The sequence below is a fragment of the Aegilops tauschii genome, chromosome 2, assembly GCF_002575655.3.
Source record: "Aegilops tauschii subsp. strangulata cultivar AL8/78 chromosome 2, Aet v6.0, whole genome shotgun sequence".
NCBI classification, from domain to species: domain Eukaryota; kingdom Viridiplantae; phylum Streptophyta; class Magnoliopsida; order Poales; family Poaceae; genus Aegilops; species Aegilops tauschii.
Window position 1 is genome coordinate 633146802 of NC_053036.3, and position 15884 is coordinate 633162685.

Genomic DNA, 15884 nt, shown 5'->3' on the forward strand with positions numbered 1-15884 from the left:
CCGCGCCGCTCCGACCTCCTCCTTGTCCCCTCCGGCCTCCTCCGCCTCCTCAGGTACTGCCCCACCTCTCCCTCCCCCTCCGGCCTCCTCCTTCCTCTTTGAATGCTTAATGTGGAACACAACTTACACTATATGCTATACGAGTAGTATGTTGCTATGTCAAGAACACTAGAACGAAGAGTATGATGAATAAGACCACCAGGAAGAGGATGAGCATGATCTGCCCCTTGATACAACCGAAATCAATACAATTGTTCAGAAAATCAATACAATTGTTCAGAAAATTATCATATAATTTGCTATCATAGAATTCAATTCCCGAGCTTGAAGAATTGTTATTCTCCGTAGCTGAAAAACATAGGAGAAAGGCTACATCCCATGTATTAAATTAAATCGAATTACTAGTGGCAGCGTCAAGGTATATATTCTTCTGGTGATGTTTTGTGATGGACTGACACACTTGTTGAACTAAATTCATATATAGTCTGACGAAACTGAAACTCCAAAATTGTATGTGCTCCAAACAGTTCCACCTAAATATTTTTTCAACAACCGGCAAGAAAGCTGCCTAAACATCGAAAGATGCAAAGTGGCTACCATCGGCCAGAGATAGTCTGAACTTGCTTTACCGATACATCAAACTGGTGCAGCAGGGCTGCAGGAGTCAGTCAGACAAACAAGCACCAGAAAGAAGAACTTGAGCAGAGTATAGGACTACCACCTTCTCACTATAAGTCTATAACACAACATGCATGTAGCAAGTGAACATTACTATGAATCATTTCTCCAATTGTTCAGAAAATCAATACAACCGAAATCTAAAGTCGACTGCACTTTCGAGGAGACAGTACCCAATTAACACCAATGGTGTTCTAAAATAACAGATTTAGTTACATAGCTACAGCTATAATTTAGTTACGTCAAAGTTGAAGTTCTAGAAAGAGCAGAGCAATAGAGATGTTTCTAAAAAATCTATAATCTAGTCAGAAGTACCCAAATAACATCCGTGGAATACTCAGACGGTAACACGTTTAGTTACAATACTACTCCAGTAGTAATCTACACACAAAAAGCAACTATGGAACAAAACAACACAGCCAGGGTAGTCAGGTTAGCTTCAAAAATGTTATGGCACTTATTCTGGCAGTCATAGGAGCTGACGGAGTAGTCCAAACAACAGTGGCAAAAAAATTAGGTATAAAAACAGTAGCAAATAAAAAAAGAGTAGCAAATATAGCTAGGGAAATTTTGTTTAGGTATAAAAACAGTAGCAAATTAAAAAAAGCAGTAGCAAATTAAAAAAACAGTAGCAAAAAATTAGGTATAAAAACAGTAGCAAATATAGTTAGGGCAATTTTGTTTAGGTATAAAAAACAGTAGCTACAATTTGTAAAAAGCATGAGCAACTGATCTGATTCATCTCATCCTCTCTCGATCTGCAGGATACAAGTGGAACAAGGCAGGGGCGTAGGTGCTTGCTACTCAGGCACGGCGGCAGAGCCAAGCACACCCTCCTCTCCCAAGGTACCAACCCCTCTTCCTCTCCCCCTGTATATACTGTTGTCCAGTACATTTTTTTGCTCAATTTGCTGCTGTCCAGTACATCTTGTTAAAATTGCTGCTGACCAGTACATCTTTGCAATATATGGTGATGTGTACCATTCTTGATAGGATGTATCAATTGTAGTAGATGGTCAAGAAGATGTATCAATTCTTGACATGCCAATGTATTTTCCATGTTGTGATGGAGGCCTTTTTTGCCTTGTCCACCCGAGAGGCCCTTGAGTTTGCCGGAATGTCGATTAACTTCCGTTCCGGCAAATTCGGGTACTCCATATGTCCTATTTTCAGCAAAGGTCATGCTGAAATTTTCCGTGAATTTTAGCATGACTTTGCTAAAAATAGGACATATGGGGCACTTCCGACTAATGCATGGGCCGGGGTATCTTAGTACTTAATTAAGTAGGATCAACTGCCTCTTGTGTTATTCATATAGAAGTGTGATATCTACTCATAGTTATTACTAATGTCAGTTGCTCGTCATCGATAAACCCTAATCTGGTAGGATGACCTACTAAAAAAGCCCATACCACATATTCTATTTGGATGGGCGTGTTTTCACCACACTGTGGATTATCTTATTGGACCCAACAGAGATGATGTAGTTTTGAATTATGAACATAGGAAATGTCGTCATCGGACGACGAAAGTCTCGGGGGAGTGCGACTGGTGCCACGACGGTCGAGGTCTGTGCGACAGGCCTCACCTGGACGATGATCGGCGCTTCAGCATTAAGCTCGAGGAGACCTTCGAAGTTGAAACGGTACGCAACGACGACAAGTGTTTTTTTCATAATTAAGCATGACTTCAACTATTCCAACGTGTAATTTCATCTTTTACAATTCGAGTATAGTTTATCCCATGCCATGCAAGACGCTATGTCTTGGAGAGGATGGATTTTGAAGATCATGAAAATTTTGAAACGAAGAAAATTCACCTAAGGACACATCATGATGTGGATTTTGAAGTAAATCTGTATAATGCTGAGAGCGTAACCCATTTTGGTTGCAAAAATTGGGAAGCATTTTGCAAGATGTATGGTTTTGATGAGGGTATGCTTGTCACCATGGATCTTGGTGATCCTGGCATCGACCAAGACAATATGGAAATTTGGGTCCTTGTTGATACGCCTCCAGTTCTACCGCTATGTGAGTTTCTCAAACATAGTTAATTATTAACTAATCTATATTGTTTATTTCAAAATAGTTGACAACTTATTTCCATTGACAGCTTATTTTGATTGTTCAAAAAATGTGCGGAAAATGGTAGACAAAACCCACTACACCGCTGGCTCCGAGTTAACTTATCAGGAGAAAAATCATCTGGTCGGATTTTGTACTGATCTTGAGAATTACAATATCTACAATCAAACTCCTCAACATTATGGTCAATACGTGCCACTAGTGCACGTGTTGAACTACGGTAACTACCATGGAGATACCCTGGTAAGATTTCTTACTATTACGACATCCGTGCATCTTTTGCATACTTCTAAAACTAGTACATCATTGCTAACTATGAAGTTATTACTATGTTTTTCAACAGAGAATCCCAGAGGATTGTGTGCCTCATTTGATGTATCAGAATGGCAGCCTTCAAGTTTTGAACTTATATCCAGGTCATCCTACAAATCTCAACTGTCCATACCGGATTTCTAGAAGAAGTGGAGACATGCTAATCAGAGAATGGAAAAAATGTATGGACAGTCGTAAGGAGGTTCTTGGAAGCAAAAGGAAGCGCCGCGCAAGAATTGGAGACAGGATGATCTCCATTCTCCATAATGGAGAGTCAGGGTCTATATTGTTTTATGCTATTTTACCTTAAATAGGGTATTTTAGGTCCTGCCTAATACTGATGATCATGTGCTAAGAACAATTAAGTAGGGTTGGTTCGATGACTATCAGGATGATGATCGTATGACTTGTTATTAATAACGAGTAGAAGTTGTATGATGATGATTAGTAGGACTTGTTAGGATTAGTATTAATTTCGACAAACTCGCTACTCGCGGTCTCGAGACTTGTAATGTTCTATCTTTGTTCGGTCTTTTGATTTCGGAGACTAATATGATGAATTGTATTCGGAGACTAAAATGATGAATTGTATTCAGAGACTAATCTTCTATTGTATTCGATGAATCTGTTGTTGATGTGTGCTATCTATATTTTGTCCAATTATACATTTTGTAACCTGTGCAAAAAACAGAAAATTAAAAAATAAAAAAACATAATATTCATACTAATGGCGCATCACATCATAGTGCGCCATTAGTATGCCAGAGGATACTAATGGCGCATCACTAAACAGTGCGCCATTAGTATGCCGAAGTTACTAATGGCGCATCCATTTGTTGTGCGCCATTAGTATGCCAAAGCACCTGGGTATAGATGGCCCCCTGGGAGGCATACTAATGACGCACTGTTGTATATACTAATGGCATCTGGGGTGCGCCATTAGTATACTAATGGCGCACCAGTGGTGCGCTATTAGTAAAATATACTAATGGCGTGCTACTAATGGCGCACCACTAATGCGCCATTAATGGCCAAATTAGGTGCGCCATTAGTAGGCCTTTTCCTAGTAGTGAAAGGGTTAAACGACATTACTACATTATTTGTAGGAATTTGGTGAGATCAACATAAAAAAGCTGGAGCTGCAGCAATGTGTATCAAGCTCTGTACATTTTGTTTTCAAGTTCTTAATTACAAGTCCATTGTGCTTGTGCATCAAATTCCCAGCAATGTTGTTGCTGCTACTTCTCATCAGTTGTGGTGGTTTAGCGGAACCAAAAAAGGTTGAAGGGGATCTGTATTTTCAGGCAAATCCATCAGGAATAAATGGATTCCAGTTAGTATTTTGATGCCAATTTCTTTCCTTGCAGACTGAACATTGAATAACGGCATACTTGCTGCCGTGATAATCATGAAAAGAAAACCATAAAGTGCAAATAATCATGGCAATGGTCGCACAACCCTGAAGACTGCCAAAAGTCACAGTTGTCTGAATATTTCGAAGATGTCCAGCTCTATCCTTTTAGCCATTTTTTGGGTGGTATAATATCTCTAGGCTGTTGAACTGTTTATGTGTGATCATCATGTTATGTGGGTGAAGAGATGTTATGGTACTCTGCTCTGTTAGTATGTATTTTTCTCATATGTAAGTTTAAGCTTGTGTATGTAGTTTTGGCAGTCTTCTGTATTACTCAGGAAAAAAAAATGTTAAACGAGTGCAGGCATATGTACATAAGTGTCACCGTGGCATGAAATATCAAAGGAAAGTTATTTAGGGCCTGTAGGAATGGGGTGAATGCAGGTGAGAGGACCAACAGAAACGATAGAACTGAAGCTGCAGCTTTCCTGTGCAGGTGCAGTGCAACATACCTTTTTGGTTGTTGCAACCCCACAAATGGCTCATGTCTGTTAAACAGGCCGTATGTGTCGTATGACTTGTGCGCATGTGTACCGTATCTTAACTGGAGTTGTTACGTATCTTGGAGGTTAGGATAGGAGGTTTATCTCTAGTTCATAATTCTATCTCTAGCTAGCTTGATCTCCAAGTTCTCTCCTGTACGAGATCCAAACTGTACGCGCTACCAGGGTCTCGCACCCCTGCCTATAACATGTACGGCGTCCCCTCTCATTGAGGCAAGACGTTTTCCGCTTCGCACATGGTAGTCAGAGCCTTTCCTTTTCCCATCTAGAGCTTCTGTCAAACCCATCTAGCCTAGCCATGTCTTCCTCCGGCGCCTTCTCGCCCAACCTCAACAACCAGGTCACAGAGAAGCTGTCACGCACGAACTACGTGCTATGGCGCACGCAGATCACACCTCAGTTGCGCGGTGCCGGCGTCTTCAGCTACGTCGACGGCACCAACCCGGAGCCGGTCAAGCTCCTCGTCACCACCAAGGATGGCAAGGAGACTTCATCGCCCAACCCTCTCCACCCTATATGGGTACGGGAGGACCAGCAGGTCCTTGTCTACCTGCTGAATAACCTCACCAAAGAGGTCCTGGTCACGGTGACCACGGTCACCACGGCGGGCGCGCTCTGGACGACGCTCGCGGCCATGTTCTTGTCACAATCGGCGAGTCGCATCAACAACATACGCACCTCCCTCATCAACGCGCAGAAGGGTAACCTCTCGGTTGCCTCCTACTTCGCCGCCATGCGTGGCTATGCCGACGGGCTGGCCGCGGAGGGCAAGCCCATCCAGGACGATGAGCTCATCTCGTACACCATCCACGGGTTGGAGGCGGACTATCAGCCACTGGTGTCGGCCCTCGACACCCGTGTTACTCCCGCGACCCTTGACGAGCTCTTCGCCATGCTGTCGAACTTCGACCAGCGCATGGCACAGTTCCATGGATCCGGCGGCTTCAAATCTTCCGCAAACCTGGCATCACGCGGCCGGGGTGGTGGCTCCCGCTCGCGTGGCTCTCCTCGCTCCAAAGGGCGATCTGGCGGTGGCGGCGGCAACGACCGCGGCCACTCTCCTCAGCGCTCGGGTGGCCGAGGTCGCGGGCGCGGGCGCGGTGGTGGAAACAGAACGCGTCCAGAGACTCCGCGGTGTCAAATCTGCGGGAAGCCCGGTGACACAGCAAAGGATTGCTGGTACCATTATGATGATGATGAGGACTCTCAAGACGACGACAAGGTAGCTGCTGCCGCTGATGGTTCCTATAGTATTGACACAAATTGGTACGTCGATAGCGGCGCCACAAACCACATCACGAACGAGCTTGAGAAGGTCACCATGAAGGAAAAATACCGCGGCAAAGATCAAATTCATACTGCTAGCGGAGAAGGTATGGGTATAAGTCACATTGGTCACTCTATATTTCGTACCCCTAGTCGAAAACTACACATTAAGAAAATCTTGCATGTCCCTAGTGCACACAAAAATCTTCTTTCCGTCCATAGAATTGCCCTTGATAATAATGTTTCTCTCGAATTTCATCCTTTTTCTTCTTGATTAAGGATCAGGTCACGAGGAAAATCCTCTATCGAGGTAGATGTGATCGAGGGCTCTACCCGTTGATTCCGGAGTTTAGAAGATACAATAAACAAGTTTGTGGTGCTATCAAGCTTTCGTCCACACGATGGCACGATCGTCTAGGACATGCCTCTTTTTCTTTAGTAGAAAAGTTGCTTAGGAAAAATAAGCTCCCGTTTGTTGGTGAGCGTCGTGTTGAAACTATTTGTGATTCATGTCAACGAGCTAAAAGTCATCAGTTGCTGTATCCCATCTCAACTAGTGTTTCTACCAAACCTTTGCAACTCATTTTTTACGATGTTTGGGGTCCAGCCCCTACCTCCGTTGGTAGACATACGTATTACGTCAGTTTTATTGATGACTATAGCAAATTCTCGTGGATCTATCTCCTCAGAAGGAGATCCGATGTGTTTCAAGTTTTCCAAAACTTTCAAGCACTTGTTGAACGAAAGTTTGATCGCAAGATAATCGCTATCCAATCCGATTGGGGAGGGGAATACAAAAAATTAAATTCCTTCTTCCAACATCTTGGCATCTCACACCACGTGTCCTGCCCGCATGCTCACCAACAAAACGGTTCCGCTGAACGCAAGCACAGGCACATTGTCGAGGTTGGTCTTGCCCTTTTGGCAGGCGCATCCATGCCTCTCAAGTTTTGGGACGAAGCTTTTCTCACAGCCGTTCACATTATCAACATGCTACCTAGTCGTGTCATTAATAATGAAACTCCAGTAGAACGACTTCTTCACACTAAACCAGACTATAAGTCTCTCCGTGTTTTTGGGTGTGCATGTTGGCCCAACCTTCGTCCCTACAACAATCGCAAACTCATGTTTCGCTCAAAACAGTGCGTCTTCCTAGGGTATAGTGCACAGCATAAAGGGGTCAAGTGTTTAGATGTCTCCACTGGCTGTGTCTACATCTCACGTGATGTGGTCTTTGATGAAACAAAATTTCCGTTTGCTGACCTCCATCCCAATGCTGGTGCACTCCTTCGCAAAGAAATCCTTCTTTTGCCCTCTCATCTCACTAGTTTTGATCAAGGGGGACCAAATATTGATGACCTATTGACTAACCCATCTAATGATGTGCATGAGTTTTGTGTTGATGCAACAGACCGAAGCAGTGCGGAAACTACAGAAGCAAACGCAGAAACTGCAGAAAAAACGGCTCACATTGAGCCATATTCTATGTGCCTCCCCGGGGGAAACAGATCCGCCTCGGGATCTGCCCAGCTGCAGCGAATCGGATCCTCCTCGGGATCGGTTCCTGCGAACGAGGCAGGTGCAGGCGCCTCGGGATCCTTCCCTGCTGACGGGGCAGCAGCAGCAGGCGCGGGGGCAGCCGCAGGCGCGGGCGCGCGTGCCGCGCTTTCCCCAGATCCACGTGACCGGCTCGTGGGGGACACGCGCGATCGGGCGGACGCGGCCCCGCACCAGTCTCCATCAGCCTGCGGTACGAGGTACGCCACCAACCCGGTGACGTACACGCGGCGTGGCGACGCGCGACGCAGGGAGGGCCCGACCGGCGCGGCGATCCAGGCAGATATGCCATCATCACGCAATGACGAGCTGCATGCACATGCACATGCACCGACGGGATCTTCTGCGCCAAATTCACGTGCCCTACTTCAACAATCAGCTGCAGAAAATCCGACAGCATCTTCATTGGGATCTGATGTGGTCACACATGAGCAGTCTGCAGGATCCTCTGTGGCCACCAATCCTGATGTTTCTCAACCACGACGCACACGGCTGCAACAAGGGGTAATTCAACCCGTTAATTACAAGCATATAACCAAGTATGGTATGGTTTGTTCCACAGGTGAACCAGATGAGCCTAACACCCTTGAAGCAGCATTGTGTGATGAGAAGTGGAAGAAATCTATGCATGAAGAATACATGGCATTGATGAGAAACAAAACATGGCACTTGGTTCCCCCACAGCGAGGTAAAAATTTGATTGATTGCAAGTGGTTTTTCAGGATCAAGAGGAAAGCTGATGGAACCATTGATCGTTATAAGGCTAGATTGGTTGCAAAAGGCTTCAAACAGAGGTATGGCATAGACTACGAGGACACCTTCAGTCCAGTAGTAAAGGCGGCCACTATTCGCCTTGTCTTATCTATTGTTGTCTCTAGAGGGTGGAGTCTCAGACAGCTCGATGTTCAGAACGCGTTCCTCCATGGTGTTCTGGAAGAGGAAGTGTACATGAAACAATCTCCTGGGTTTGAGAGTAAGAATGCTCCCTCTTATGTGTGCAAGCTTGATAAAGCACTATATGGGTTAAAGCAAGCTCCAAGAGCATGGTATGCTCGTCTCTGTCACAAAATGCAAGCACTTGGTTTTGTTCCGTCTAAGTCTGACACGTCATTGTTCATCTACAACAAGTCCAACACATGCATATTTGTTCTCATATATGTTGATGATATCATCGTGACTAGCTCATCTGATGAAGCAATTACAGGACTTCTTAAGGATTTGAGTGCAGACTTTGCTCTAAAGGATCTTGGTGACTTGCATTACTTTCTTGGGATTGAGGTGAAAAAGCACAAGGATGGACTTGTTCTCTCTCAAGAAAAGTATGCCACTGACTTGGTCAAGAAAGCTGGGCTACAAGGATGCAAACCCTCTCTTACTCCATTATCCAGCTCAGAAAAGCTATCCCTTGCAGAAGGCGAGCTCTTGAGTCAAGAAGACAGCACAAAATACAGGAGTCTGGTAGGAGCCCTTCAGTATCTCACGCTTACCAGGCCTGATATTTCTTTTGCTGTTAATAAAGTCTACCAGTTCCTCCATGCACCTACCAATGTTCATCTGACAGCTGCAAAACGCATAGTTCGATATGTCAAGCACACTCTGAACTTAGGACTGAACTTTAGCAAATCACCATTTACTTTAGTCAGTGCATTCTCTGACTCTGATTGGGCAGGTTGTCTTGATGACAGACGTTCTACTGGTGGTTTTGCAGTATTTTTTGGACCTAACTTGATATCATGGTGTGCACGTAAACAGGCAACTGTGTCCAGGTCGAGCACAGAGGCAGAATACAAGGCATTAGCAAATGCCACAGCTGAGATCATATGGGTTCAGTCCATGCTGAAGGAACTTGGCATACGAAGTAAACAGGCTCCTTGCTTATGGTGTGACAATCTTGGAGCTACATATCTCTCTGCAAATCCAGTGTTCCATGCTAGAACAAAACACATAGAGATAGATTTTCATTTTGTCATAGAGAGAGTTGCTCAGAAGCAACTTGATATACGCTTTGTGCACTCCAAAGATCAACTTGCAGATGGATTCACAAAGCCTTTGCCTACAAGAAGCTTTGAAGACTTCAAGCATAATCTCAACTTGATGAAGTTGTGATTAAGGGAGGGTGTTAAACAGGCCGTATGTGTCGTATGACTTGTGCGCATGTGTACAGTATTTTAACTGGAGTTGTTACGTATCTTGGAGGTTAGGATAGGAGGTTTATCTCTAGTTCATAATTCTATCTCTAGCTAGCTTGATCTCCAAGTTCTCTCCTGTACGAGATCCAAACTGTACGCGCTACCAGGGTCTCGCACCCCTGCCTATAACATGTACGGCGTCCCCTCTCATTCAGGCAAGACGTTTTCCGCTTCGCACACTGTCGTTAGCAGCTGCAATTAAGACCGTGGACTAAGCATTTCTAGGAAGAAGATTAATCAATGTAAAGGTTAAGTGGCATAAAAAAGAGAGCTTGCAATCAAACTAGCGCAGACGAATGACTACGAATTACGATGGTTACAACATCTATCAGGAATATATAGATTCCAGTTGGTACATCGAAGCCCATTTCTTTCCTTCCACGGTGACTATTTCATTAGACAACGGCATACTCGCTGCCATGTTAATCATGAAAGAAGAATATCTAGTGAAAATGTGACTAGCCAGAACTATAAGCATGTCCTATGACATACAGTAGAACGGGTCCAACTACTCTGAAGACGGTCAAGAGTAACTGCTCACCTTATTCTAGTTCGATGGTATTCGCACACCAAGCAGGCATTTTACAGAGATAAAAGGGAAAGTGCACTAACAATGTCATGGTTGTCAACGAATTAGATGGCCAGAACTTGTATATGTTAAAAAATGAGGCCACTGCCATGTAAAGTGAACCATCAGGGCCACATGCAAGAGAGCAAGAGAAGGATCATCCAATCACGAGCACACAGTTGTGCCATATCTGTGTCACTCCACCGGACCTTTTGCTAGTTGATCTACAAAATATAGTGGACTCATCATATTCGAATCTGGTGTTCTGTAAGCAGAAGAAGATTCCCAATCCTGATACAAGTTGGTCTGGTTGCTTTAGTGTGAAGCTGAGCTCCATTTGGCCTGCACATATGGTGCACACACATAATTTTATTGCATGTCCTCACCTATCAAACCGTGGAATCACTGGGCTCTGGGCGATTTTTACCCAACAATTTTGCTCATATCCCATGTTTCCATAAGAGTTAAAACCCACTAAGCTCTTACATCCCCCCTCTACCACACCTAATTAAAAAAAGAATGAAATGACAAAATAGTGAGCTGCGCCTACAACCAAAACCCAGTAAGTGATTCCATCCTTTTTTAATCATCTAAAGACGAAATTATTGCTCCATGCTGTGTAAAGAGTAGTGCGTTCGCTCTGTTTGATCACTATAGTGATATAATGTGGTAAATCAGATAAGCAATTCAACTTTTCGTGTCCTTTTAGCAAAGATATGGGATTGATCATGCTGGCTAGCTTTAAGCAGATTTGAGCATCATATCAGGAATCGCTTTGAGAGGAGTCGATATGCTCCCACCTCACAAATCCCAAGGAAAAATCATACAAGTCAAAATGCAACATAAAGTTGTATATATATCATGATATTTGACATTCCATATAAGTTGACGCCTACAATATATTCTGCTGGCCCAAAAGGTGGTTATGATACGATACTATGGTAGAGGCCTACATGCACCGAACACGGTTAGATCTTGTTCTCTTGGATGGGCCTATATAAATAGACGCTGAATGGCAGAAATAATGCAAACCAAGAACTGAAGACACCGAAGTTCAGTAGTGGTAATGCATTAGCGAAGAGCAAGCCTTACATGGCTGCAAGGGCCTTATCTCTGATAGCCAAGAATGACTTGCCTGTGTCTTGTTCCTCCCTCAAGGCTTAATTGGCCTTGGGGTGTGGTTTCATGGGCAGTCTTCTTGGCTAGCCTGAGTGGCTCCTGCCGACCATGCTAGGCTGAAATTTCTTCTCTTTCATAAATCAATGCATGCTGATCTTCATGTTCCATGCATGGAGAAAGTTAGTTTGGTGTGGTCGCGAAGATGTACCATCTTCTAACTTGAGGTTTTTTTGTACGTGATGGTATGTGAGATTATAAAAGAGGAGAAATAAGCCCACTAAGCCTGGTTAGTTGTGCATAGTGTCCTTGTTATTGACAATGACATCTGGCTTTACAAAACATCATCTCATAAAATCTAACTTTTGGTCAGCTGATTCCCCAATATACAGTACAGTTTCGTCATCCTTTTTTCTAAAATTAGTTGTCGAGGCCACAATCAGCTTGAAGGTCGTGGAGGGGTCGTGGCCGGAGAACCACCGAGGAATAGTCATCGCTCTCACCTCCAGCATAGACGAGAAGAATCAAGTCGTCGTTGCTTGGTCCCTCTTTGTTATTGTCGTGTGAACGTAGATTGTGTGGGTAGTGTTTGGTGGTTGCTAGAGCTATGTTACAAAGCTGTCCAGTTTAGCCAGTGGTAGTATCCCTAACCTGTTGTACTGTTTCTGCATGATCATATTTATTTTCTAAGATGTAAACTTGTTCCTGTTGTAAGTATCATGTTCTATGTTGATCCATGTTGTGTGCCATTGTTTGGCAGTCTTCTGTATCGCTCAGGAAGCAAGAAAAGGATTAAACATTACATTATTTGGTCTCGTAGGAATTTGGTGAAATGCAGGTGAGATCAGCAGAAAAAACGCCAAAGCTGCATCAGTTTGTATCAAGCTCTATACATTTTGTTTTCAAGTTCTTAATCATAAAGTCCGAGGGCTGTCCATTGTGCATCATAGTTTCCCAGGAATGTTGTTGTTACTTCTCATCACTTCTTTTCTAATGGAACCAAAAAAGGTTATCAAGGGGATCTGTAATTTTCAGGCACATCTACCAGGAATAGATGGGTTCCAAATTAGTATTTTGATGCCAGTTCCTTACCTTGCAGACTGACTATTTCATTGAACAACGACATACTCGCTGCCATGATAATCATGGAAAGAAAATTATGAAGTGCAAATAATCATGACAATGGTCGCACAACCCTGAAGACTGCCAAGAGTCACAGTTGTCTGAATATTTCGAAGCTCTGTCCTTTTAGTCATTTTTGGGTGGTAGTATCCCTAGGCTGTTCAACTGTTTCTGTGTGATCATCATGTTATGTGGGTGAAGATATGTTATGGTACTCTCCTTTGTTAGTACTACTTATGTACTTTCTCAGATGTATGTGTAAACTTGTGTATGTTGCAAGTGCCGTTATTTTGGTAGTCTTCTGTATCACTCAGGAAATAAAAAAGGGTTAAACAAGTGCAGGCTTATGTACAAAAGCACCATTGTCGACGTGCAGACACCGCGAAATATCAGCAGAAAGTTATTTAGGCGTGTAGGAATGGGGTGAATGCAGGTGAGAGGATGAACAGAAACGCTGGAGCTGAAGCTGCAGCTGCAGCTTTCCTGTGAAGCAGACTGAAACGCTGAAACTCCAGCAGTTTTGGTCCATTTTGTTTTGAAGTGTTCTTTACAAGCCAAGGGTCGTCCATTTTGGTAGATTCTGCATCGAAGTTTCCCGGGAATGTTGTTATTTCTCATCAGTTCTGGTAGTTTAATACAACCAAAAAGAAAAGTAATCTTCAATCGCAGAGGTAGAACCTGGGTCTATGATGTTGTGGATGGATGGACTTCTACAAGTCCCAGACCAAAGAGAATTTCAACCGTACCTTGTTGCACTGCAATGTAAGCCTGTGGATCAAGCATTTGTGCGAAGAAGATTAATGGATGTAATTTTATTATAAGTGACATCAACAAGAGCTTAATAATGATGTAATATAACTAGAGCAAATGGCTGGACCAAAGGTATATTAAAACATCTATCACACATATATCTAGTGAAAATGTGACTCGCCAGAACTATAAGCATGTCATATGTTGCAGCATGACTATTTCATTAAACAACGGCATACTCGTTGTTGTGATAATCATGAAGGCAAAAAAAATTAAAAACAGCAAGAACTTCACCGACACCTCTTAGAATCGTAGTTTTATGATAGCTCCTTACAGTCAAAGTTGCGACAAAAAACGAGTATCGCCTGAGATTCACAGAACAATCATGGGATCCATGTATGGCTTCTGCAAAATTGTCGTTTGGAACATCTGTTCATCTCTGATACAACTGGAAATAGCTCCGAACTTGTCCACATAGATGTCATGTGGCATTAGATATCAGCGATGCTAATACTTTTGCTTTTACCCTGAATTTCACTGGCATGTTAATTCTTAAAACTGCTGGAAAAACACCATACAAGGAGCACAATGCATATTTATTTAATAGAATGGTTACTACTCCCTCCGTAAACAAATATAAGAGCGTTTAAATCACTAAAGTAGTGATCTAAAAGCTCTTATATTTCTTTACAGAGGGGGTACATTTTATATCTGTCAACAGAGTAGCTTGGTTTTTAAGATTAAAATATGTTCAAATTATCTAAAGACGAAATAATCTCTCCATCATGCGCAAAAAAAAAGAAGAAATAATCGCTCCATGCTATGTAAAGAGTAGTGTGTTCGCTCAGTTTGACCACTGTAGTGATATAATGTGGTAAATCAGATAAGCAATTCAACTTTTCGTGTCCTTTTAGCAAAGATATGGGATTAAGCATGCTGGCTAGCTTTAAGCAGATTTGAGCATCATATCAGGAATCGCTTTCAGAGGAGTCAATATGCCCCCACCTCACAAATCCCAAGGAAAAATCGTATAAGTCAAAATGCATCATAAAGTTGTATATCATGATATTTGACATTCCATATAAGTTGACGCCTACAATATATTCTGCTGGCCCAAAAGGCGGTTATGATAAGATGCCCTGGCAGAGGCCTACATGCACCAAACATGACTAGATCTTGTTCTCTAGGAATTGCGTATATAAATAGATGCTGGATGGAAGAAACACTGCAAGCCAAGAACTGAAGAGACCGAAGTTCAGTAATGCTAATGCATCAGCAGAGAGCAAGCCTTACATGGCTGCAAGGGCCTCATCTCTGATAGCCAGGGATGACTTGCCTATGTCTTGTTCCTCCCTCAAGGCTTAATTGGCCTTGGGGTGTGGTTTCATGGGCAGTCTCCTTGGCTAGCCTGAGTGGCTCTTGCCGCCCATGCTAGGCTGTCTCTTTCATAAATCAATGCATGCTGATGTTCATGTCCATGTTCCATGCATTGACAAAATTAGCTCGGTGCGGTTGTCAAGATGTACAAAATGGAGGATACCATCTTCTAACTCGAGGGGGTTTCGTGATGGTATATAAAAAATTATAGAAGAGGAGAAATATGCCCACTAAGCCTGGTTAGTTGTGCATAGTGTCCTAGCCATTGAGGCATTGACAATGACATGTGGCTTTCTGGCTTTACAGAACATCATCAGCAGCAAATCTAACTTTTGGCCAGCTGATTCCCCAATATGCAGTACAGTTCTTCATCACTTTTTTCTAAAATCAGTACGCTTCTTTATTATTAGCGGTAAGTTGAACTGTTTGTGTATGATCATGTTATGACACTCAGCTAATGTTATGGTACTCACCTTTGTAAATGTTTATTTGCTCAGATGTAAGCTTGTGCCTGTTGTAAGTGTATCATGTTCTATGTTGATCCACACTGTGTGCCAGTCTTCTGTATCACCCAGGAAGCCAAAAAGGATTAAGCATTGCATTATTTAAGCTTGTAGGAGGATTTGGGTGAATGCAGGTGAGATCAACAGAAAAATCACAGCAGTTCATATCAAGCTCGGTACATTTTGTTTTCAAGTCTTATTTGCATTGTGCCTCAAAGTTTCCCAGGAATGCTGTTGTTGCTTCTCGTCAGTTCTGGTGGTTTAATGGAACCAAAAAAAAGTTGAAGGGGGTCTGTAAATTTCACGCACATCTGTCAGGAATGCGTGGGTTCAAGTTTGAATTTTGAAACCAGTTGCTTTCCTTACAACATGACTATTTCACCGAACACAACAGCATACTCGCTGCCGTGGTAATCGTGAAGAAACAACATATATATACTGCAAA

General features: G+C 43.1%; 1 protein-coding gene across 1 annotated transcript; it reads left to right on the forward strand.

Moving 5' to 3' along the window:
- The first annotated feature begins 5289 nt into the window (after positions 1-5289).
- LOC141041391 (uncharacterized) lies at positions 5290-9920 on the forward strand. Its single transcript, XM_073507538.1, has 2 exons — positions 5290-6364; positions 7669-9920. The coding sequence occupies exons 1-2, from the start codon at positions 5290-5292 to the stop codon at positions 9918-9920; spliced, it is 3327 nt and encodes a 1108-aa protein (XP_073363639.1).
- Positions 9921-15884: the final 5964 nt, after the last annotated feature.

Excerpts from the sequence above, each read along its gene's own strand:
- LOC141041391 (XM_073507538.1), top strand. The coding sequence starts at position 5,290 with ATGTCTTCCTCCGGCGCCTTCTCGCCCAACCTCAACAACCAGGTCACA. Across the intron at positions 6,365-7,668 it reads TCATACTGCTAGCGGAGAAG|ACCGAAGCAGTGCGGAAACT; the intron begins GTATGGGTATAA and ends TTGATGCAACAG.